This window comes from Gallinula chloropus (genome assembly GCF_964237585.1).
Source record: "Gallinula chloropus genome assembly, chromosome: 4".
Classification (NCBI taxonomy): domain Eukaryota; kingdom Metazoa; phylum Chordata; class Aves; order Gruiformes; family Rallidae; genus Gallinula; species Gallinula chloropus.
The window spans coordinates 89,916,629-89,941,038 of NC_140088.1; the positions used below are offsets into that span (position 1 = coordinate 89,916,629).

The window sequence follows — 24,410 nt, forward strand, 5'->3', positions numbered from 1 at the left end:
AGGCACCGAAAATTGATGGGAGACTACTCCACAATGAATAATGCAAAATAATCTCATTTCACAACTGAGATGTGAAAAGAACAGATTACTTAGTGTTGAATAGCATGCTTGAACCATACCATGGACCCACAGAACAAACCTGCAGAAAATAACCCAATAGAGACCAAAAAACCAGAGCACCAGGCACCTGACACAGCAATAAAGCATCAGCAGCAGTCTGGTAGTCAGTAACCAGACATTCAGTCCAACTGTGGTTACCTGATGACCTGTCTCCCCCTGCCCAGTGCTGAGTTGCCTACACAGTGGTCATTGATTTTTGTAAGTAAATATGGTCAAGTGCTTGATAACAGTACTAAATGAAAACAACTTCAGCCAGTACCAGTACTTGTGGGTTGTTGGTTTTTTTAATGGAGATAGCAAAACTTTTCCAAGGGTTCCTTTTCTAATTCTTTAAAAGGAATCTGTAAGGTTAGAAGATCATTAGATTAAGAAAGCATCATTTCAAGAAGGACCATACGCTGCATTTTAGTTTTCCCCCTTACAACTCTCAAACCAGACCTAATTTGACTAGGTGAATTCTGGCTCACCTACATTCTTCAACTCATTCCATAGGTTTGAGTTACTTCTAATTTCCCAGGCATTCCACACTTACTCCAGGTCACTTTGGTAGGTCCTTACCAGATTGATACTGTACGTCTTACATGCCAGATCATCCAAGCTCTGGTTCTGCAGCTTCTCTGTTATTAGTGTTACCATGGTAGTTGCTCCTTTGCTGCTGCTCACAGGGAAGCGTTGGCTGCTCTTCAGTCTCTTGTTTCAATACTCATGAGCCATTTCTGGTTTGGTTTAGAAGTCTTGAGGTTTATGCTTCCATCTTTGTGTCACAAGGTGTATTTCCAAGTGCTGTCAGTGTATCATGTCTGAGTTCCTGGAAAACTGGGGCAGAGAAAAGGAAGAGTCAGAATTCTTGTGTACATCATAGTGCTGTCATAACAGGACTGTTACTCATGCAAGAGTAGGACTCTGACCAGTGCTGGTGCCTGGATTTCAGGTTACATGTCTGTTTGTGAAAGACTACTCCTGGAATTTCACTGAGTACAGCTCCAGGAGGGAGGTGAGATTCATACAGCAAAGACCAGGGTATTTTTGGCCATTTCCTACTATTAAACTGATTGTACCTAGGATGTTTACTCAAGGCAGAAGGAAAGATTTAAGCTTTCCTCCTTTTAAACTAGCACTGGAGGCTCAGCCAGCTGGACCAGAACAGCACATGAAGCAGGCAGGTACTTAGCACACTGTTCTGTGCGCTTAGCACTACTTCCCATTTTAAGCCATTCTACCATCTCATTTCATCACTAAACCCTTCTTTGAACAGAAGGGTGGAATGCTGAGGAGCTCAAGTGCTACATCCTCTTTGCAAACCCTCAGCTACCTTCAGCATACTCCCTGTGTCTTAGTCTTTTAAAAAGGGGATCTAATTGCTACCTGTCAGCAAACACCAGATCTTCAGCTTTCAGGACAGACTACCACACATGTAAAAGCATCATTGTCTAAAGCTCAGGTGTCTATTCTGTGAGCAGCCATCTACATCAGAAGCACTAGGTTCACCAGCTGCCTCTTTATAGCCTGAAGATCCTCTACTCAATTTCCTCTTCCCCCTCTCTTCCCTCAGCATCAGTAACCCTTAATTGCTGCAATATCATTCCTCACTGGTTTCCAAAAGTCCTTATTCACTGGTTATTTTCACCAGAGCAAACGGAGCACCACACACTTTCCTCAACTCTGCCTCATTCTTCCAGTTCTCAAAAACCAGAGCAAATCCACAGGACTTCAGCTTCTTCATTCTCCTTCTTCTATTATCAAATCTCTCAGACTCACAGTTCTCAAATTCACTTCCAGTTCTCAAAACCAAGTCTACCTGAGCATTACTTGGAATTCCTTCCCATAGCTTTGCCCTGTGTTCAAAACACCTTTACTCAACTCATGCTGATGATCATAGAATGGCATGGGGTGGAAAGGACCCCAAGGATCACAGAGCTCCAACCCCCTGCCACAGGCAGGGACACCAACCTCCAGGCCTGGAGCTACACAAGGTTGCCCAGGGCCCCAGCCAACCTGGCCTTGAACACCCCCAGGGATGGGGCACCCACCCCCTCTCTGGGCAGCCTGTTCCAGCCCCTCTCCACTCTCTGGAAAAAACTTCCCCCTAATTTCTAATTTAACCCTTCCTTCCTTCAGCTTCACTCCATCCCCCTTGTCCTGCCAGTCTCTGCCCTTTGAACAAGCTGATTCCCCTCCTGTTCCTTTGCTCCCTTCAGGGACTGGAAGGCTGCAGTGAGGTCCCCCCACAGCCTTCTCTTCTCCAGGCTGACCCAGCCCAGCTCCCTCAGCCTCTCTCCATAGGGGAGCTGCTCCGGCCCTCTGATCATCTCCGTGGCTCCTCTGACCCCTCTCCAACAGCCCCACATCTTCCTTGTGCTGGGGCCCCAGCTCTGGACACAGGACTCCAGCTGGGGCCTCCCCAGGGCAGAGCAGAGAGGGACAATCCCCTCCCTGTCCCTGCTGCCACCCCTTTGCTGATGGAGCCCAGGATCCCATCGCCCTTCCCAGCTGCCAGAGCCACTGCTGCTCATGTTCAGTTTCTCATCCCCCTGACACCCAGGCCCTTCTCAGCAGGGCTGCTCTGATCCATTAGTGACAGGCATGAACCCTTGTTTACAGTTTGTGTTTCATGACTGCTTATGGAATTAGAGGAAGAGATCCACACACAAGCACTTCCAAATTCAGCCAAAGCAACGTGAGCTTTGGGGAAGGAACCCTGATGCTGCCAGGACCAGAAGTTCACTTCTATTTACTAGGTTTAAAAAAGTTTACCATAGAAAACAAACAGGCAATAATTTAAGATTGTTTCCACAGAATATTGCCTCTCTCACTGTCACTTACCAGCTGCTTAAATAACCAGTAGTATAAAGAAATAAAAGCAATTGTAAGAAACAAAACCAAGTTAAACCCAGGCAAAACTAAGATGTAACAGTACTAATGCCAATGTTAGAGTCTTTTAAACCTGCCACCTTTGAGTACATCCTCAAGTATGATTTTCATATGCCAACCATACAATATTTTAACTTCACAGAAGTCTGCTACATGACTCCCTTAGCTTGAGGACTGTCCCACCATCATCATCTCCACCCAACTTTTGACCTCATTCTCATATCTACTTTTATTTGCTGGAAGATAGGATGTTTAAGTGTTCCTCAGGCATAAATAATGCTACCCAGGTATGTGGAGATTCCACTGGTCTGTTTTCACTAAGTGTTGGGTGTTTTCCTGCAAGATGTTCTGAAATTCCACCAAATCAAATATGAAAAGATAGTGAGGTTCATACATTCACTGGTAGAAGTTGCATAAACCCCTTTCAGTGTAAGCATCTGCCAAAGCAAAGTGTGGTTCATGAAATGCTCTGCAAGTTTAAGGGCAAGTACATAAACAGAGCAGTATTTAGATTAGCATGATCAAACACTGCAAGGGCCCTTTCAAACCTGGTGGAGTTTAAACTATTATCAGGAAATCCAGACTAAAAGTTAAAAGAAAGGCTGACTGGGGGTCAGAAAATGGCCATACACAGACTGAGAATATACCAAAGCCAAGAAGCTTAGTAACTCCCACAAAGACTTTCAGATTCATTTTAAGGATTAAGATTTCTGCAACCAAGAAGCTCCTACTAAGAGCCAGCTGAAAAGTTCAGCAGGTGCTTAGTAACTTCCCTGTTTGGAAGGGCCATGTAAGAATTGGCATGGTGGGGTTCCCCCCCCCTCCTCAGAGAAAAGCAAATCCAATCAAACTACCAAGGACAGGGGAGGAACAAGGTTTTGATCTTAGTTCTTCTAATCTTCAGATGTTTCACTTGAAATTTCAAGTCAGCACAATACAAGCTAGAGGAAGGAGACAGAAGGATATTAGTCTACAGCTAATGAACCAACACAGTGGCATGAAAGGCTAACGGGGAGGCAGAGGGAATCTCAGAAGCATGATGCTTTCAGAATGAACCCCAACTGTACAGTTATCCACGTTTTTAAATCCTACCACCTACTGAAAGGGAATCCTCCAGTACAACTCCAGTTCTGGCCCCTTCTGCCCGTGCAGCCCAAGTAGTTCTGAAACACAAGTGAAGTGGAAAGGCCAGAAAAAGTTTCTCCTTTTAGGAATTCACTTCCCAACAACACTGTAAATGAGACACTACACTTGGAAAGCTTTTTTTAAAGCTTTGTATTTAAGGGTTAAATGGTACAGGGGTGAAAGAGTGGTGTTAACCAGACAAGCCTTCATGTACCAGCATCCAGTTTCTACAGCAAATTCCCTTTCTCAATACCAACCACAAGCCCTCAGAAAAGGAGTTTTAGTTCAGATCAGGACTGAAAGTGAATTCCTTCCTTTCTCACCCAGCAGTGATCCACACCAGCAGAGCCTGAAGGTGCAGTGCAGGCACCATCAATTGCTCAGCACACCACCCTGGACTAAGGCTAGCCCAAAGCAAGGCCAGGTGTACACTGTGGACATCAGTACTGTTCTACACTACAAACCTCTTCCTACTGGGCAGCCCTTCCTGCTACCAATGGTATAATGAATGTTTAAGTGCAAAAAACGTTACCATCATAATGCTCCTACCAACAAAAGCCATTCTAGGTTGCAGTTTGATGTACCTCAGCTGCCATCACCACTGCCAACATATTTTCCTCCCTGGCTATTTGTTGCCCATGGCAGAATGCCAGCACAAGTGTTTTTGCTGCTACAGAGAGAACCAGATCAAGGAATTTTTATAGTTGGATAAAATCAAAGCACTTCCTTTTGTTTCTGAGAAAGGTTGTTTTCCAGCTGGATCAGTTCTCCAGACTGGTTTGCCATGAACTGGACACAAATGCTTGTGTGAGCACACTGGGATGCTGGTTATCAAGGTGCTTATCTTCACTACAGCCTCAAAAGTAAGAGATACACACAAGGCAGCCAACTGACATCAGTATTTCCTACACTGAGCCTGGCAGACTCCTCTATAATTAGGAATTAGATGTCTCCTTCAAAAGCAAGGCTTGAACATGATCTGCTCCTACTTTCCTTTTCCAAATCACACTCCTTTGAAAAGTCAGACTGACCAGCAAGAAGTGATCCAAAGTCACCCCTGCAGCCTCAAAGCAACAAGAGTCCTGGTTCACTCTGGCTGAACTGTTTATACTCCATCACAAGATGCTTCTCTCAATCTTTGCTGATTAATACTGGTTGTGAGGAGGCAGTAGACTCCTAAGAGTCATTCTAGTTTCACCTCATTTCAAAATGCCATCAGTATATATTTAAGCCTTACAAGCTTTTGGCCCTCAATAGCTCCTAGAAGGACGTTCCTTACACTACAGAAAACTCATGGTATTGTCACATTTTGTGGGGGGTTTGTTTTAAGATCTCTTGCTGTGGTCTGCATTTGATGTACCCACATGGATACTGTGCAGTTGATTTTACAGAGTTTTTCTGCCACTCTCTTCCCAGAGCTGGTTAGAGGCAGTTAACTTAGTGTCTCTTACCATGCCCTTCATGCTTACCAGGCTGAACCCCTCTCACACTGCCTGGCACTCCAAACTACCTGGGTCTGCAGTGATAGGAGCCATCTGACCATCCTTGCTAGGGCCAGTGCATCCTGCTGAAGATGCATTTCTTCAGCTGCCTCACAGCACAGACTGTGGCACAATCAAGTTCTGACTCCCACTCTGAGTACATGCCCTGCTCTCCTCACAGCCTGTAAGCCTAACCCAGAGATACACAGCTCTGCCATCACCAAGTCTCTACAGGCAGCAGCTGAGCTAGGTGTGCAAGTTGAAACACTAAGACCCTCCAAGCCTTGAGGTGATAACAGCTCTTGGAGCTCCAAACTGGATCAAGCCCTACAAGACTGGCCATCTTTCCCTCAGCACCCCATCCTTTATGGAGCCCAATTAGGTAGGAGAGGGAGAAAGCTGAGCCATCCAAGATAAATACAGGTAACAAGATGCTAGTCAGTGTCTATGAAGGAGACTTAATCTTTCTACAATCTCCTTAAGCTGGGGGGTAGAGGTGGGGAGTGGGGGTGTGGGGGGAAAGAAAAGCTATTTCTATTGCTGAAAGGTAGACTAATAAGGAGGAAGTAAATGAAATAGACAAGCCAAACTCCAAGTGCAAGCCAAAGCTAACACTCTTCACAGAGAATGAGCTGTGATGGACTCAGTATCCCCATTCTCTCTGATTTCAAGTTCTGCTCTTCGATGCATCCTGAAGTCTGCAAAAGGAGAGGTTCATTATTCTATCTTTATAGTACTACTAAAGAGAAGAGGGTTTATTTCTTTAAAGTTCAGCCACAAGTAGTAATGACTTGTAAAGTCTCTGCCAAGAATTAAGGGTGGAAAGAAAAGAAGTGCTCATGTCACGAATTCTCCATCTTCTCAGTGACGTCACTCTGATCTTTTTTTGGGAAGACAACTAAAAATATGTATTACCCAGCCCCCCCCAGTCAATTAAAGGATGTCAGAGGCTCATCCAGCTTGACAACCTACTTTCAAAGTGATGAGCCCTGATGAAGCACATAAAGCCAATTCAAAAACAACATCTCTTCTTGGCTGTAAGAGTAAGGCAACCAGACTCATTTCCAACCCACTCCTCCTCCTCCTCTACATCCTGCAGGACAGAATGTTCCAGCAACAGCTCATCTCACTGGGAAAAATTTACATTTGTTTGAAACCCTTCTAACAACTTCTCCACTCTCTCTGGAAGTTCCATCTTGGATTAAGAAAAGATCACAAGATTTTAAATGATTCCCCCTAACACAAGTGGAGGTGTTGCTTGATAATTGCAACTGCATTTTTTTTCCTGCCTCTGGGACTAAAATTACCTGGTGAGAACACAGAAGGCTGTTCCCTCACAGTATTTGCTACTGTTTGGAACTCTTTATTATCAACAATCCCATAAAGACACGACTTAACCAGCTCCCAGCAGAAGAAAAGGATTAGCTGGAGTCAAAATTCCAATTGGGATAAGTAGGTCCTTTAAAATATTATCTCTGCTTCAGCAAGCCAAAGCAGCTAATCACCCCAGCAGTACTAACTCCACATCTAGATGGTTTTGCTGCTAGACTCCAGATTTTGGTGTTGTTGCCTCCTGGCACTTTCTGCAGCATCCAAGAAACACCTCAAAACTGAAAGAAAATTGATCAAGTTACCTGAGCATCATTGTCTGTCCTGTCCTAGTTCTGCTTCAAGCAAGAATCAAGTTGGAACACCAACATTTTAGATGCTATTGAACTAATACTTCATGCCATCTGAAAGCAGCTATGCAACATCTAACTTCTCACAGTGCAGAATTCCAACTTCCAAGTGAAAAAGAGAACCTTCTGCTACCAGAACCACACGTTATATACTGTAGTGCTAAGAAGTTCACAGGGAGGCTAAGCATTCCTTGTAACACAAGTCTATTAATAAACTTTTAGCCTAGCCAGGTTCTGGATAACAGGCATTACAAGAGAATTACTTGGACTCTATCCTTTTTACCATTAATCTGCAGAGTGGTTATTCCACAGCCTTCCAAAATTCCACATCAAGTCTAAAAAAATTCAGACCTTGAATTAGTAAGTTTTGTGCAGCTACATAATTATCCATCAGTGTTTTGGGGAACAGGTACTAGAAGGGGACACCTCAGTTTCTAACATGTTATGCTTCAGGGATCCCCTCTTAATTAACTAGCATCCCTTTAAGATTCTCTAAAAAAAAGTGTTAAAATAGCATAATAGAACATGTATTTCTGACCAAGAGGGACAAAGAGTAAAGTTTATAACCTTAGTTTGTATTCTGTAGAAACTGTTTCACAGCCATCTACAAAGCTGTTTAAATAGGAGCATCTTTCCCTGAAGTACCATAGAACCATAGACTGGTCTGGGTTGGAAGGGACCCCAAGGATCACCCCCTCTCTGGGCAGCCCCTCCCAGCCCCTCACCACTCTCTCTAGAAAGAGCTTCTCCCTAATATCTCATCTAACCCTTCCCACCTTCAGCTTCACTCCATCCCCTTTGTCCTGCCAGTCTCTGCCCTTTAACAAGCTGATTCCCCTCCTGTTCCTCTGCTCCCTTCAGGGACTGGGAGGCTGCAGTGAGGTCCCCCCACAGCCTTCTCTTCTCCAGGCTGACCCAGCCCAGCTCCCCCAGCCTCTCTCCATAGGGGAGCTGCTCCAGCCCTCTGAGTATCAAGAGTTCACATGTTAGACAAAATAAGACAGACCTCTCTAAATGCTAGAACTCAAAATTAAGCCAAAGTTGGTACCAAGATGTGCAATTCAGAGATTCTTTAGATATTTCTTGAGCTAAAGAATCTCTCAGCTTTCTCCACACACTGCTTTTATAAGCCAGTTTTTAACAGAAGGAAGCCTCAGTACTATCAAGTGTTCAGCCTGGATTACAGTTGTCTCAAGTCCAGCACAGAAGTGCAGAAAGGGGCAAGAAAAATACCCTAGAAGGCACTCTTTATATTCATCCATAGCCAGTGGAGTAAAGTTTCTCAGATACTCCACTGGCTCAGCAAGCACAAGCAATATCAAGTGCTCAAACTGAAGAACATACCTCACTTCACATCCAAGGCAGGACTACAGGTCACCATTCTAAGGTTGAAAACACAGGGTTTGGGTTGTTACTGACTCAAACAACAAGAATAAATATTAGGTCCTCTTGCCTCAGATATGGAAAATCACTATGGAGCCCTGAATTTTGCCGTTTTGACCCTAAAACATCATCATCCTGTCACTGACTGGTCACTGAGACCAAATAGAAACTGTTACTAAAATAAGGGCTGCATCCCACACACAGTTCTACTCCATCTCCCACGCTTCAGATGCAAGAGCTCCTATGAGGAGGAAGCACAGCCTCCACCATCACATCACACACAGCTGGTTTACTTCACAAAATGCAGCCCATTTTGGAAAATCCCCTGAGCACAAACGGAACAAGTAGCACTTGAGCTTTCTGACTCAAACCCCAGACCTGGTTCAAAGGCATCTGAAGTGGAGAAAGCCTGCAAGCAGAAGCACCAGAAGGAAGCTGAAGAGAAGGTCCTGGCTTAAGATGGTGGTTTCCAGTTTGCAAGACTCATGGCCAGATGATGTGCTGAAGAGAGAGGTTAGAGGTAACACTTGGGCACACAGATTTCTCACTCTTCAGATGCAGAATTCATCCAGCTTGGCTGAGAAATGCCTAGAAAATCAAGACCTAAAATTGCTTAATAAGAGTTGAATTAGAAAGGGAAGATTTTACTCTGTTACATGAACTGTAGCCTGTAGCACAACACCCTTCACTACAGGCTACTAACAAGTAGCTTGTTTTAAAACCAAGAAGAAAGTCTCCTTCCACAAAGGCAGAGGAAGGGTGGAGAGACAGGAGGCATGAAGCCTTTGCCACAGTTTAGGAAGTATATTTCTCAAAGCAACAGAAGCACTGAAGCAAGCAAGCTCAAGAGACTTTTTCCAGGTCATACCTAATTAAAGCAGGGAACGTATCACCAGAGAAAACCCAGCCAGAGGTTAAAGCATTTAGTATTACCAGTTTGTGTGCATAAGAAGTCTCATCACTCTGCCAAGGGTTAAACCTGTCTTCCCAAGGTCTGAAAGACAAAACTTAACATTCACATCCCAGACAAGTCCTCCTGCATCTTTAAAGGGAAGCAAACTAACTGTGCCTTGAGTCTGATCCTGTTCCAAGATGCTTTTGTTACTTACATTCTTGTTCCTAAAATAATCTAGCCCTATTTCAATGACAGGCAAGGGTTTCATTAATTTTGCTGCAGGATATTTACATCAATGTTTGGAGTTCCATTTGAATTAGCCACCAGCACCAGTGCCTGACCAGCCATCTCCTTACAAAGCATGATTTGGACTTGGAACAAGAAGCCTGGTCTGCCAAAGCTTTTATACACAAACTCCAACCCTTTGCTTCTGCTGTAATTATGAACTAAGTGTACTACAGTCATTACTTCAGTAACATGCTGCCCCAAACTAAGAATTACTGCCTGCTTAAGCAGGTCTGATCAAAACCTAGTGGGCAATCACTGCTGAAGACCATTCCTATAACTTCCAGCCTATAATATTACTGAAAGCTTGGAACTCAGGTCCTACACCAGTTATTTGCACCTTCACATGCTGTTTTTATAAATATTCTGTTTAAAACTAACAGAAGTATTTGTTTAGTATACAAAGACTGAGTAAGATACAAAATTTAGACTCATTATAAATAATTTACAGAGAATATTAGTGTTTGAAGACACACCAGGTTTTATTTTACTCTAAGGCTGGAGAAAAATCAACACACATAAATGAAGATTAACTGAACCTCCTAGAAAAGTATTTGCTTCACCCCACCAATTAGAGAAGAAGAGTTAAGGAAAAAATAAACAGTAGTATCACCTGTTTTCTCCTAGTATTTGCCCTTAAAAATGGGAAGGGTCAAACAGGCACATGGAGATGCTTTAAAAGTAATGAGGCCTGGAAACACAGGTAGCACTGAGCCAGCCTTAACTTGTACATCAGTGACAGTGGCTATTGCTCCATGCACAGGCTGCTCTCTCATGATAGACTGGAGTATTATCAGCACTGAAGTACTGTTCCATCACTACACCCTGTGGGCTTACAACAGAGGGATTATACAAATCTCTTCCATACATCCAGCTCCCAAAACCCACTGAGCTAACAAGCCTCCTCCCATTTGGCTCCAGGGAGACACTTGGTTGGCTTGTTTAAAATCAAGAGCCTGAGCTGTAGGTCTGTAGGGTCCCAAGTGTGAAATGTCTCACTGGAGGCCTCAGGCCAGGTGAACGCCACTTGCCTTTGGATGCTACTCTGCAGCATTTCAGGGATCTGATGAGGTACACAACCTGCACACAGGGAAGTCTCCCCAACATTAACTTGCAGAAAACTATGGAAATCAAACCCAAGAAGCTTGTAGTAGTCTAAATATTTTTCAGTAAGTAGCACAGCTGGTGAACTGCAGATGCTGCTAAATTTAGGACTCAAGTGCTTCACAGTGCTCTGTAAATATCCATACATCTCAGTGCTCACAGGAACACCAAATAAGACTCTCCCTGAGCCTGTCCTAATTCATACTTTGAGCAATATTCCCCCCTCATGACAGATTACTACAGGGAATTTAGTGGGGTATGAAGTTCCAGTCTTTGCCTGGACAACCTTGTGTAGCTCCAGGCCTGGAGGTTGGTGTCCCTGCATGGGGCAGGGGTTTGGAGCTCTGTGACCCTTGGGGTCCCTTCCAACCCAGACCAGGCTGGGATTCTGTGAAAATTCTAACGCTCCAGATGATTGTGTAACTGTAGGGAATGAGCACATGCAGGTGAGGATCCTTATTTTAGCAGCTTGGGACAAATACACAGTTTATATATTTTTCATATAAAACCCAAAAGTCTAAGAAAAGGGGCAAGTTACAGGAAGTGCTATGCAAGAGTGAAGTCCCATGCAGGCTCACACAGGCACTGAGGCTTTCTGCTACATTATCTATCCTGAAAGAGCCCAGAAATGTACTGAATAGATAGGAGATAACAGCCTGTTAACAGCCAGCCAAGCTCCCTCTCTTGTTCTCAATCAGGGCTGACCATCTGCAATTTGTCGCTCAAGAAACTTGAATTCATCTGGCAGGAGACACCACCTCAGAAAGCAACACACTGGATGACCTGAAGTTTTGCAACACCCATCTAGTTACATGAGGAATTTAGAGCAAAGCCTGAACACCAGAGTTTTAAGAGTGAGAACTCACTTCACTGTATAGAGGTAGAGGTCTCAGGTATTACACTACCAAAACTGAATGCTAGTTTGAAGGATTTGTTGCTGTTGCTCCATACTTTGCTAAACTGTAGCTCATGTCAACATCATTTGTGGGTTTCCAACTTGTTTTGTGCATCCCATGAATTTTCAAATGGAAAGACCCTTAAATACTTCTTCCATGAAGTCTCCAAGAAAAGCTGCACTACACAAACACTGCCCTACTACACGTGAACCCTCAGGAACAGTCCATAAATGCACCAGGCAGGAGCAGACCACAAACAAAGTCCATTAAAGTAGCAGAATGAAACACAAAGAAAAGCAGTATGTAGGTCACTATTGTGCTTTCAGCATGTGATTCATGCTTTGCTTCAAGCATCACCTGGGATGTCCCTCTTGCCAGACTTATGGTACCTCAACAAGCATTAGTTCAGCTGAGCTACACAGCTAGCTAAAACCTTTCTAGTTCACTACAGCATTCCAAAATCAAGGTAACTATTGCCCCCTTGTCCTGCCAGTCTCTGCCCTTTAACAAGCTGATTCCCCTCCTGTTCCTCTGCTCCCTTCAGGGACTGGGAGGCTGCAGTGAGGTCCCCCCACAGCCTTCTCTTCTCCAGGCTGACCCAGCCCAGCTCCCTCAGCCTCTCTCCGTAGGGGAGCTGCTCCAGCCCTCTGATCCATATTTTCAGTGTGTGAAAATACTCCCCACAATCAGATGTTTAATGGGCCATCACCTCTCTAAGCCAGGTCTGGAGAGATTCACTTGCCCAAGCAGATCCACAGAAGCCACTAGGACTCCACAAAGTCCAATCATAGAGCACAGGCTGTGAAGCCCTAACATGAAACCATGTTCCTGGACAGCAAGCAGGTGGACACAAGGTACTGACGGGTACACAAGTATTATGGGACACACTGAAGGTAAAGGAACAACGATGCCATTTTGTTTGACCCCAAAAGTGCCAGGTAAGAAGTGAAAAGAGCCTTTAGCTTTCATCTTCAGTGATCAGGACAGAAATTCAGCAGCTTTACATGGTGGCAGGTAAGTCACTTGACTAGCAAGTCAAGCATGTAACACCTGCAGACAACAACAGAGCAAGAGAGGACAGAACCATGCGTGCTTGGAAGGGAAATCTGTGTCCTCCCACTTGGGTGACTGTGTTCACAGATGACTGCATCCTGACAAGATCAGCTTCTGGTAACCAAGTTGAAGGACAAAACAGTAAAGATTTATATCTGATAAAGTCAGCAGTAAGACAGACAGAGGCGTCTCCTTTCACCTCTTCATCTGAGAGCTCCCAGTCGTGCAAACCATCTCACAGTGCTGATAAAGAGTATGCTTTAAAACCACCCTCCAAAACGACATCTAGGTTCCTGGCACCTTCACTTATGCAAAGGTCAGCATAAAGCAGCAGCATCTTTTCTGCTGAAGATCTGAAACATCAAACCCCTGCAGCAGGGGGAAGTCACTGGCTGAGCACCTGGACCCAAGAAGTCCTGAAGTCACAAACAAGCTTTTGAGAGCCACAGGCTTTTCTGCAGGTGCAAAGCACATTCACTTCAGGTTGGCTCAAGTTTAACAGTTCAATAACAAGTTCAGGACTTAAACAAGTTAGGTTTTAGTTGATCATCTCAGATTTTTGTGCTCCACTGAGAAAAGGGTGAAGGGAAAGTTCCCACCAACCAGTTTCAAACTCTGTGTTTAACAGGATGATAAAGTTTAGTCTCAAAGATAGATGGTATTTTGCAACTTACTATATTACTAAAACTTGAGCATCACACAATACAGAAAAACTTCCCACAACCAAGTATTAACCCACCCTGAAAGAGCCTTTCTGCACTTTGTTTCCCTCATGCCACCCTCAGCTGCAGCTTCCACAGCCAGGTTTGCCCAGCAGCATCCCTCACAGGCATGCATCTGACCACACCTGATAAAAGCATCCTAACAACAAAAATCCTGGTTTCTGTCAAGCATCAAGGAGCTTAGAACAGTTAATTCAGCTGAAGGTGTAAGAGCTAAACAAGTCAGTCCCACCCCAAACATCTAACCTGAGGAGAGGACTAGAGCTACACCTCACTGTAGAGGTGAGCACAGCAGTGATCCTCACTTCACCCACACTCCCAGCCCATGCCAGCCATCACCTCTCCAAGGGTAACACAGGGGATTCTTCTCAGTCCTACTTGGTCCACAGCAAGAATTTAAGTTTTGTGATGTCAGGATGAAGCTACTTATAGCTTAATAGTTTGAGAAAGAAATATAGCAATTTTGTTTTACAACATAACCTGTATTTGTGTGATGCTAAGAGGCCCCTCTTCATAGCATTAAAAATAAGCAAATATGCTTCATCTTGTTGTGTATCAAAATACAAACAAGTATTAAACCCCTACAGCACATTCAACACATGTAATCATCCACATTAACTTCTCAACACCAGGAGACACTCACTGCCTTACTATTCTGGCAACATACTGTGGGTTAAAAGTAGTCACTGAAGTAGTCTGAGTTAAAAAATTCAGTGTCTTTAAAGATTATCAGATTTCTGAATGTCTGTTCAATTTAAGACTGAGGCATGTTTTTAACAGTATAGGTGTGGGTCTCCTTAGAGCACACAGGGGAAAGAATGGTTAGAAGTTACTCCAGATTATAACCAACTGCATCAAACGTTTTAACAACACTCAAATATATCAGGGTGATGAGAATAAACTGCTACATGTGCAGGAATTATAAACAAGGCAATGATCAGAGCCAGACTGAGGAAATCACTGGAAAGCAGCTTGAAAGTTCATGGGGAAAGAAACAACAATGAAGAGTGTTTACAGAACTGCACTAAACAATCCCAACAGAGACAGGGCTCAGAGAAACCCACTTCTGCAGAGAGCAAGACTCCTTGTGTGAACCCAGATCAGCAGGGGAAACATGAGAACTGAGACTTGTGGGAGAAAGTTGCACCCATGGAGATGTCAACAGCCTTCCAAATACAAAGCCAAGTAAGGTACCCTAAAAAAAGCTCACTCCAAGACAACAAAAAAACTCACTTCAATAATTAGCTTGCAATGCAATAGAAACTTCATTTCAAGAATGAATCACAGAATCACAAGGCTGAACAAGACCTTAAGATCATGAAGTCCAACCATTCCCATCCCAAGCTAAACCAGATCCCTAAGTACCTCATCTACCCTTTTTTAAACACACTCAGGGAAGGTGACTTGAAGAAGACGACCTTTAAACAACCCTAACTAGAGATTGCTCCAGAGACACTCTGCAACACCTGGAATTATTTGCAAGGTACCAGATTCAGGCTGTTAGGTGATGTATTTGATGTCTATGTACTTTAACAGAGTTTGAGGGATGGGTTTCTGAAGCTAGGCTTGCCTTCATGCCTGGCTGCAGAAAGACATCAAGACTCCTGTGACCAGTCTCCACTTCCTCACATTCCAGCAGAATCCCAGGGCAGGGAACCTTCTGTGGGCACTAAAAGGCAATACAGAGGTGAGTAGCACCCACCATGTTCCCTTTGACATCAGAGTAACAGGGTTCAGGGACAAGGGAGAACCTCCTGAGGTCACACACCTTGGTTTAATGGCTTCTGCTGCTGGCAAGCACAGGCTGTGCAGGGAATGCCATACTTGGCCAGTAACAATAGGCAGAGATATCAGGGGCACATGGGAATGTGGGAACCCAGCTCAGGTCATTGATTTTTTTACTCCCCATCATCTGTTGCTGGCAGAAGAGGCTCGTTACAGGTAGGAGAAGGGCAGGATGAGCTGCAAGACACAAACTCAGACAAACAGGAAAGCTGCTCTGAAAGAAACAGGGCACAACTCAGGTCTGAAGGGTACACACTCAGGCAGGACTAGCTGAACAAACAGGAAGGTGAGTTCCTCAGAAGCTGTGAGCTAGGTTGGGTCAACAAGCTGACCTTGAAACAAGTGTTAAGCTGTTGGAAGAAAGTCACAGGTATGGGGAGGCATAAATGGGAATTTCAGCTCCAGGGCACATGAAACAGCCTTTTCACTCAGCTCAGGGTAGGAAAGCCTCAGCTGAACTACAAAGTTGGGCTTTAAGCACCACTCTCAAACACCAACGTGAACTAACTTGAGAGAAGGATGATTAGAGCTGAAAAAACATGACCTCTTGGGAAGAGCTGAATACACTGGTTTGATATTAAGGCCAAAAGTATCACAAGGCTGCAGGGTGGAGGGCACAGCACAAGGAAACAGGAACACAACAAAGAACAGTTCAAATATTTTTAAAAGATTACTTACTACAGGGGGAAGAATGGCTGTCCCTCCTGCCCAGGGAACCAGGCAGTAAGCCCGACCTGCACTGAAGACATCCAGTTCCATATTCACAACAGGTTTTAATGCTGAGCACAGTAAAGAGCTGGACTGAGGGAAAAACAGAGCTGCCAAAGCTCCCTTTATCAATCACACTAGATGTGCCATTTGGGCAGGGGACTCACACAACCAGCCTACACCTTTTCCAGCTTTTTCTTTTAGAAAAAGCCAACCTACTACCTGAGTTTCAAGCCACTGTCATGTCTCTGCTTATCCCCCTACAGCCCATGTTTAGTTTGAATGAGAAGTGACTCCTCTGGCTTTTCAAATTCCAACCCCAAGATTTGTATGCTCAGGTTATTTTCCTACACAGCAAAAGTCACACCTGCCTCTATTTATTTCTGCATGAAGAAAGTAACTCAAATCACCTCCCATGGCAGTATGCAGATTTCAGCAATCCTGCAGTATCCCCTTGTACCCTGAACAATCGAAATCAGAAGGCAATTAACTGGGAAAGACGTGTGCTTAGCCTTCTAACAACCAAGGAGAGTGATGTAATGGCTTTCATTGATGTGGTGTCACAGAGCACCATCCCACAAGCATATGCATGCACCTTTAACTGCATCCACAGCCCGAGGCTTGGATAGGACTTCGTGCCTATGGAAGACACTGGGTGCAAATCAAATGCTCCAAATCATAACCTGATTTTACATATGGGGAGGTGAAGCTGACTTACAGCCACTCAGAGGAGCTCTGTGCCTGAGATGTGACATTCACATGTAAACTGCAAAATCATGAGTCATTTAACTGGGGAACAGTTAACTCTAAGAGCTGGAGACAAACAGGACACCTATGAAGCTGCAAAGCCAAAATACCATCCTTTTTGTAACAGATTCAGTGTCCCTCCAGGTACCTGTGTGCTTTAAACGCCATCCTGCCGATTTGTGGGACATGAAAAGAGCAGCAACAGTCCATCTGACCCTCTAGGAGTTCAGCAATTCCTTACCCAAATCCTGAACCAGACAGGCCTGGTCAGGATGGAGCACTAATGGAAGAGGACAAGGTAGACAAGCACATGCACAGCCAAGCCCAAGTGGACTCCCTCATGTCCCAAGAAGCAAGCAAGCAGACTTGGCCACACACATATTCCACTCTCTCCCCTAACCAGCAGCTCTGCTATTGCATCTTCAGCTCTGGTAGCCCCTGGCAGCAGGCAACAGCACCTCACTTCAGCCTTCAAGTTACGTGCACTTCTCAAACTCATCGAGTTTCAGATTTGTTATCCCATTCAATCACTCCATAAGAAGTGAGAAGATGAGCTCCTAGGTGCCTGCTCTTTTCCCCTTTCCCATTATCAGAAATACATACCTTATTTTAGCCATTCAAGTAGCCAGCTATTGAATGCTATTTTCATTACTCCTCTGTTCCTCACTTAAACACCACATCAAACTACACTCTGGGGCACAGCAATAGTCTTACACACCACTACACTTCCTTCCAAGTAGGACATCATGAATAATTAGTTGTCACTACTATGAGACTGGGATAATTGAGCAAAAAGGTTCTTTTTTGAAAAAAAAAAGAAAAAACAAAAAACTAGAATTTTAATTCTGTCAGCTCATCAGAAAACTTCACAGCCATACGAGGTAGCCAGATAGAGACCATCACTTGAGGAAAACATCACACTCTCCAGAGCATTAGTCTGTGATGAGAAGAGTTGGTTCATACTCAATAGGACAGCTACCCAGCACCTCAGTGGCCCTTTATGTGCTGACTAAGAAATGCTGAGCTGCAAGAGCCAGAAGCCCAGGGATCCAGACCCATCCAGCCTCCAGCACATGTCCACAACTTGGTGTCAGTTCCTAACTCAGGCTCCCAACTCGAGCCTTTGTTTTATCATCAGATTCTGGAAGTTGATAGAGCAACAGGGTTTGTCAGATCCTAACATCACACAGCTTTGAGTCACTTGCATCCTTAAATGGGATGAGCTCTCATCCCCTACAACCAAGGGAGAACCAGGAACCATGGAGGAAGACAAAGTACTGGGAAAGCAGCAGGAGGCAAAGCTTTAGTCCCTCTAAAATAAGAGGGGTTTTTCCCCCCATAAGCAAGCTCTGGAGGGTAGAACAGAGAAAGCCATGACACAACATCCAGCAGTAGCCATATGAAATGGAGGAATACTTTACCCCACCAAAACCTAAAGCACCAATTAAAGAGGTGAAGCATAACACATGTTCACAGGAGTGAAGGAATGATTTAGTGCCATTGACATCAACAAGCAAAAGAGTGATAATTATTATTGCTGCATGTTTAACTGCCCAATTAGGTTAAAAAACACATTTACCCTACAAATTAAAAACCCTCCCAAACCCCTCAAAGGCATTAATGCTGTTCTCAGTGTTATTTGAGATGCAAATTAGAGACCTAAAGTTAATATAACACCAACAGAAGTTCCTATTATTCCCATTGATGGCTCAAGGGGAGGCGACAGTGAAGAGAAACCACAGCCTTGTTCTATGAGGTCTCTCTAGGACAGTAAAGGGTTTTTCTTGGTTTTTTCCAAGTTAACCCACCTTAACTCCAGTATAGAAACTGCCAACTTATAAATGTGATCTTTCAGGAGCCCAGAAGACTAAAGTGCATTAGCAAATAAAACAAAAGGCCAGCTGCCAAGGCTGGCTGGGTGAGGGGGATGCTGGGGAGGGAAAAAACAGTATTCCTCAGGAAAAGAAAAAGGGAATTCAGAGCCTGTCCTCCAGCACCACAGACCTCAGGCTACAGCACACAAGCAAAGGTGCTGAGAGTGGTGCTGCAGCTATGTCTCCAACTCTTTCCTGCACCAGCTGGGTTCCAGTTTTCAAGCTCAGCAAATGCCCACACAGCTCCCTTCCATCCCAAAGGCCTTTCCCACAGCGACATGTGGGGCTCTGCAGACTGAGCCTAATGACAGGTCCAGGGGAAACACTTCAGTTTCACACTCTTAGCTCTGCCTGTGCAGACTCACACACCTTGAAGAGCAACTGCACCTTAAGAACTCAGGTGAGGAGAGTTTCTTGCCAGCTTGATGACATTATTTCCCCAAGTTCTCTCCAGAGAGACCCTGCAGTTTGATGTACCACTGAAAACACTCCTCCCTGTCCTTACCTAGACTGTGAGTTCAGTTTTCACAGGAACTCAACCCAGTGTTGTCACACGAAATGCAGAGCAGTGAGGAGGTAATCAGAAGCCTTGATCTTCCTGGTAAGGAGCAAAACAAAGCCATGGCCTGTGTGCTCAAACAGTGCAAAGCCAATTCTATTAGTTTGGGGTTTGTAACTCAGTTTCCTAATTGAAACATGGGTTTTTTTTCAAGCATGATATTCAACTGCTTGCTTAAACCAAACCCACCCTGCTGTCAGTAAACAGAGAGCCATAACCCAGATAATGCATTTAGTAACAACCCTGCCTACTTCCTCCCCTCAGCCTAAAAATGAGCAGAAACACAGCCTGCAGAAGCTACTTCTACCCACTACAAAGCACTGGAACTCAGGTGATGGAGTTTCTTGCCAGCTTGATGACGACATTATTTCCCAAGCTGTCTCCACAGAAAAACCAAAACAGCATCACAAAGCCATGCAGAAATGGCAATATTAGAGAGCTGACAGTTACCTTCAGTGTTCAGGGTTTCTCATCCTCAACACTACTGCAACACCCAGTTGGGTCATCACAGAAAAGAAATTAAGGCAGACTAGAAAGAAGTTTAAAATAAATCCTTTTTAACAGCTTTTGAGGGGGAAAAAATACTTTAAATAAGCATTTTCTGAAAATGTGATTGTCTCAACACCCCTAGCAGAGTATTTTTACAGTTAAGACAAACCAACAAAGCCAGGTTTTTTTAAATACAGATTCTCTTTCATCACTGGATTGGCATCCTTCACTGTCAGCTAGGATCTCATTAACCACACAAATTTCATGACATGCCAAAACCAGGTTGAGAACCTAAATGCTACACCTCTCAGGTATATACAGTCAATAGATTAAAACAACTTAGCCAGCAAGGAAGCATCAGTCACTCCAGTACACCCAGTTCAAATAGCTGTTTTCCTAGCCAGGAATTTTTTCCCCAGAATTAATGAACAGGGCTACCCTCTGCTCATTAACCCTTCCTTCAGGAGTGCTCATAAAGCCCTTCACAGATTTCTGAGCATAGTTTCACTGTGTGTGTGTGTCCCCACCAAGCTTATGTACTTATAATACCCAGAATAAAAGTTACAGCTCCTTGTGCAATGCACAGGAATCTCTTCCATGTCCCACCCTATGCATATTTCAACATTTAAGGTCTATGCAAATTGTTTAAAGACAAGGTCCTATTCACACATCAGTATCTCAAAAATGGGGCAATGTATAAAGAGTCCAACTAGTTTATTTTCTAAAAAAGGCAAGTTTAAAGCAAGCAAAGTTTCCTCTAAAAGCACAAAGCCTGGGAGCTTGCAGAAGGGAGGGAAATGCACTGTTGCCAAAAGACAAAGCTTCTGTTTATATTATGATCTTCAAAATACACAAAGAACATTAAATCATCATATAAATACTAATATTTCCCATTAAAAGTTTAATAAGACTTCATGCTACTATTTAAGAAAACTCTAGGCACAACCAGAAAGGACAAATTCTTAGACCAAAACTCAAAACCTGCATTAAAAAAAAAAAGGTGTAGGAACAAGGAAAGAATCCTGTTTGGAAAGTTTTAAGTACACCATGTTTCCAAAGGGAATAATCTATCAAACCACAGGAGGTGACTAGAACTGCCATCATCACTGCTAACACAAAGGAATGTAGATTGGGGGGAGGCAACAGAGGAAGGGGGAGAAAGAACAGGGAAAGGAAAGGGAGAAAGAGCTCAGAGTGCTGCAGTAATGGCTACCAGACTCACAAGGAATTCCTATAGGAAAGGATAAACCCTTCCTGGTTTGTTGTGGATCCTTTTTAACGAAAGCAATCCATGCACTAAGCTTCTGCCACCTCAGTATCAGTCAGCTCTCAGTTTATCTGCCCACCACGTTTTGATCAATGTAGTATTTTGCTACCTACTAAACCCCTAAAGTTTAACACAGTGGCTGCAAACACCAGTAATGTTTCCTCTTTCAGCCTTCTGAATCACAGTGCCCTGCAGAAAAACAGCTCTTAAGGGGAAGCAGTGAAGCTTCACCACGCCAAGTTTAAAATGGACCTTTGAAGTTAATTCATCAACTTAAATTCTCAAGTTAGAGAGACAATAACTACGGGTTACACACTGGCAGGGAGAAGCTGCTAGAGGGCAGCCAGATTACCACAGCATGGGACACCCTGAAAGGTTTTATCATCAGGGTGATGACCTTGCAGATCTGTATTTTAAGTTTACAGCTAACAGGCAGCATGTAGTTCCATGTGATGAAGAAAATGCTGTTACTGACCAGAAAAAGAGATGAATAATAACAGATGTATTAAGAGGAGTATTTTCCAGAAATTCAAAATAAATGAGTAGTAAACCCATTTGCTAGTTAGGAGTTCCACCAGCTTCTGTAGAATCACTTGGGATATTCATTTTAGCTCCCTACACATACTGACCAAGCCTCTGAGTACAGCTCTTCCTGGCGTTTTCAGAAGCACCACAACTAAAGTTAGAAGCTCTTTGGGCTCGGTTGTGTACCCTGCATCTCAAATTCAAGCCAGATCAACTCACACTGGGAAAGTTTTTGCTGTCCAGCAGACATCGTGCTCCAGGTTTCACATGCCTGACTCGAAGCAAACGGACTATTCCCAACTCGGACACATCCAGCAGCATTTCAGCTTGCCACAAGGCACACAAACCTCGCTGCTCCCCTGCCAAGAACGGCTCGGGTGAAAATACTTCCTAGCAGCATCTGAACGGGAGGCAGCGTAACAGCAAAGGCTGCAAGAACTCTTCTCAGGAGCTAATTTTAATGTAAGCACAGTGAACCAGAAAATAGACTTGACCAGCTGGCTCAGCTCATCCCCAGGCCTAGAATTCGGCGTGCAGGTTTAGAGCCAGAGCCTCCTCTGGCCAGGCTCACCCCGGCAACCTGGAAGTTGCTGTGCCACGGCACAGCGCCTGTCCTGCAGCAGCTGCCTCCTGACAGGATCCTGGATGGGCACAGCCATGACCTGCAGGGAACGCGCCTCTCAACTTTCAGACCCCCACCAGAGAGCTGGGAGACCTGAGGCAAGGCCAAGGCAGAGGTCCATCCGCAGCGGCCAGGCTGCGTGTCTCTCAGGAGGAGCTACAGGCCATCTTCCTCACACAGCATCCAGAATCCCACGAGTCAGCAGCCCCGGTGCGGGCAAGGAGACGTTTGCCAGCCCCACGGAAGCAGGACAAAGCCACGCCACTGCCCTTACCACCCGCACAAAGCGCTGGTTCGCTTACCCGCTCATTACGCCTTCGAGCCCGAAATTAGGAATCAACTTTCCACCGCTGCGGGAGGAGGAAGAGGCAAACCATCCCCCCTCCTCGCCCGGGAATGGCTGTGGAAGGGAAGGGAAGGTGCCGTCGGGAGACACGCACCTCCTGACGTAACCCTCCCCTGGAGCCGCCGCCGAGCCCGGCTCGGCGCCCGCGCGTCCTGCGCGCCGGCGGCACAAAGGCCCTGCCGAGCCCCGCGGAGGACGGGGAACCTCCGCGACCCCTCCCCGCTTGGGGCGGCCGGAGCGGCCCCGCTGCGCGTCGGGGGTGGTGGGGGGGGGGAGAGGCGGCACGGCCAGCCCGGTTCCCCTCCCGAGCGGCAGCTGTTAGCGCTGATGACTCGGGGCTTGGGGGGTGGGCTGGTTGTTTTGGGGCCGAGGTGGGGAGGGGAGGTTTACCCCCCCATTTCGGCTGCCACGGCTGCGGCTACCGGCGGGGCGAAGGGCCCGCAGCTGCCGCCGCGCCGGAGAAGCGCGGCCCCCGGGCCGAGCGCCGCTAACACCGACACCGCTTTATCCGCCGCTTCGCATCGCTGAAGAGAGGAGCGGCCCGCAGGCGCGGAGCGGCAGGGGCCGGGCAGCCGCCAGGAAAGGCAGCCTGGGGGTGACACCCCCGCCCCGCGGGGCTCCCCCCCGCCCGGTCCCCGCAGCCGCCCGGGCTCCGCAAAGGGATCCGGGCCCGGCCTCCTGCCCTCCGCCTGGCGCTGCCTCCAAGCCGCCGCAGCGGCTGTTACCTGCCGGCCGAGCTCGCCCTCCGCCGGCGGGCGCTGCCCCGCGGCCAACCGCGCGGCCCCCCCGCCCCGGCTCTCCCTTCACCGCAGCGCCGGCCACCGGTACCTGCGCCCGCCCGGGCCGCCTCCCCTCCGCGTATGGACCGGGCTTCTCAATGGCAATTGAACAAAACACAGCTGGCTCCGCCCACTCCCGGCCACCGCCCCCTCTCATTGGCTGAGCCGCCCGCCCGCCGAACTTTGACCCGCTCTGCCACAGGGCGGCGCGACGCGCTGGGCCCGGCCCACAAGGTGCGGGGGGCGGGTCCGCTCCCGCAGGGAAAGCACAGCTGTGGTGCCAGAGAGGACGGGGAAGACGTTGCCGGACTACAGCCCCCAGGAGGCATTGCGGCAGCGCGGTGCGCTCCTCTCATTGGCTAGCCAGGGAGCGCGCGGGCGGGGGGGGGGAGCGCTAGGTGGGCTTGGAACAGCGCTTCATGCCCGGCGGGGCCATTACGTCATCGCGTCCCCGGATGGAGCCGCAAGAAGGAGGTGGGTGCGCGTGCGGCGTAGCGAGCAGAGCGCGGCGGTGCTTGGCTGGGCTGGCTGCGCATGCGCGGGTCGCGCCGCTGGGCATGCGCACAGCTGCGCCGGGGGGGTTCTCAGGAGGGCGGGAACAGGCCGTGGGTCTGAGGGCTGTCAGGGCCGGGCAGGGGCGGCGGGGGGGATTGTGCCGCGCCCGGAGCGGGGCCCGAGCGTGCCGGTCAAGCCGGCCCTGCTGCGTTTGGGGCTTGTCAAGTCGTGGGCGACCTCTCGCAGGGCCTGTCCGAGCCCGGTGGCCGCACTCAGCCTGGCAGTGCCTGTCCGCAGAAGGGCGGGGGTCCCGGCGCCTGTGGCGGTCCCAGAGGGGGCTGGGGTGGTGCCCAGGGCTTCCCTCAGAAACCATCGCTGTAGTCTGTCCTAACGGGCTCCTGCCGTAGCTGGTGCTTGCCGGGTTCCCCGTGGTTACACTGCCCTCTGCTTGCCTGCTGCCTGCATCCCTCGGCGGGCAGCTGCCAGGCGGGCCCGCTGGAAGCGCCTCCGCCTCGCCTCCCGCGGGGGTCCCGCCTCGGCCCGGCCTGGTGCCATCTTCTCTCACCTCTCAAAATGGAGGCCGGGCAGAAACACAACGTC

General features: G+C 46.7%; 1 protein-coding gene across 2 annotated transcripts in view; it reads right to left on the minus strand.

Annotated features, from left to right (window-relative positions):
• Window positions 1–23,389, minus strand: part of FAM53A (family with sequence similarity 53 member A) — a 69,950-nt gene extending 46,561 nt beyond the window's left edge. For both annotated transcript variants that reach the window (XM_084263521.1, XM_084263520.1), the window contains exons 1-2: window positions 23,365–23,389; window positions 679–936 (exon numbers count right to left, since the gene is read on the minus strand). In XM_084263521.1, the coding sequence (XP_084119647.1) occupies window positions 679–756 (78 nt within the window). In that variant the 5' untranslated portion in view covers window positions 757–936; window positions 23,365–23,389. The remainder of the gene's footprint in view (window positions 1–678; window positions 937–23,364) is intronic.
• Between the last annotated feature and the right edge of the window lie 1,021 nt (window positions 23,390–24,410).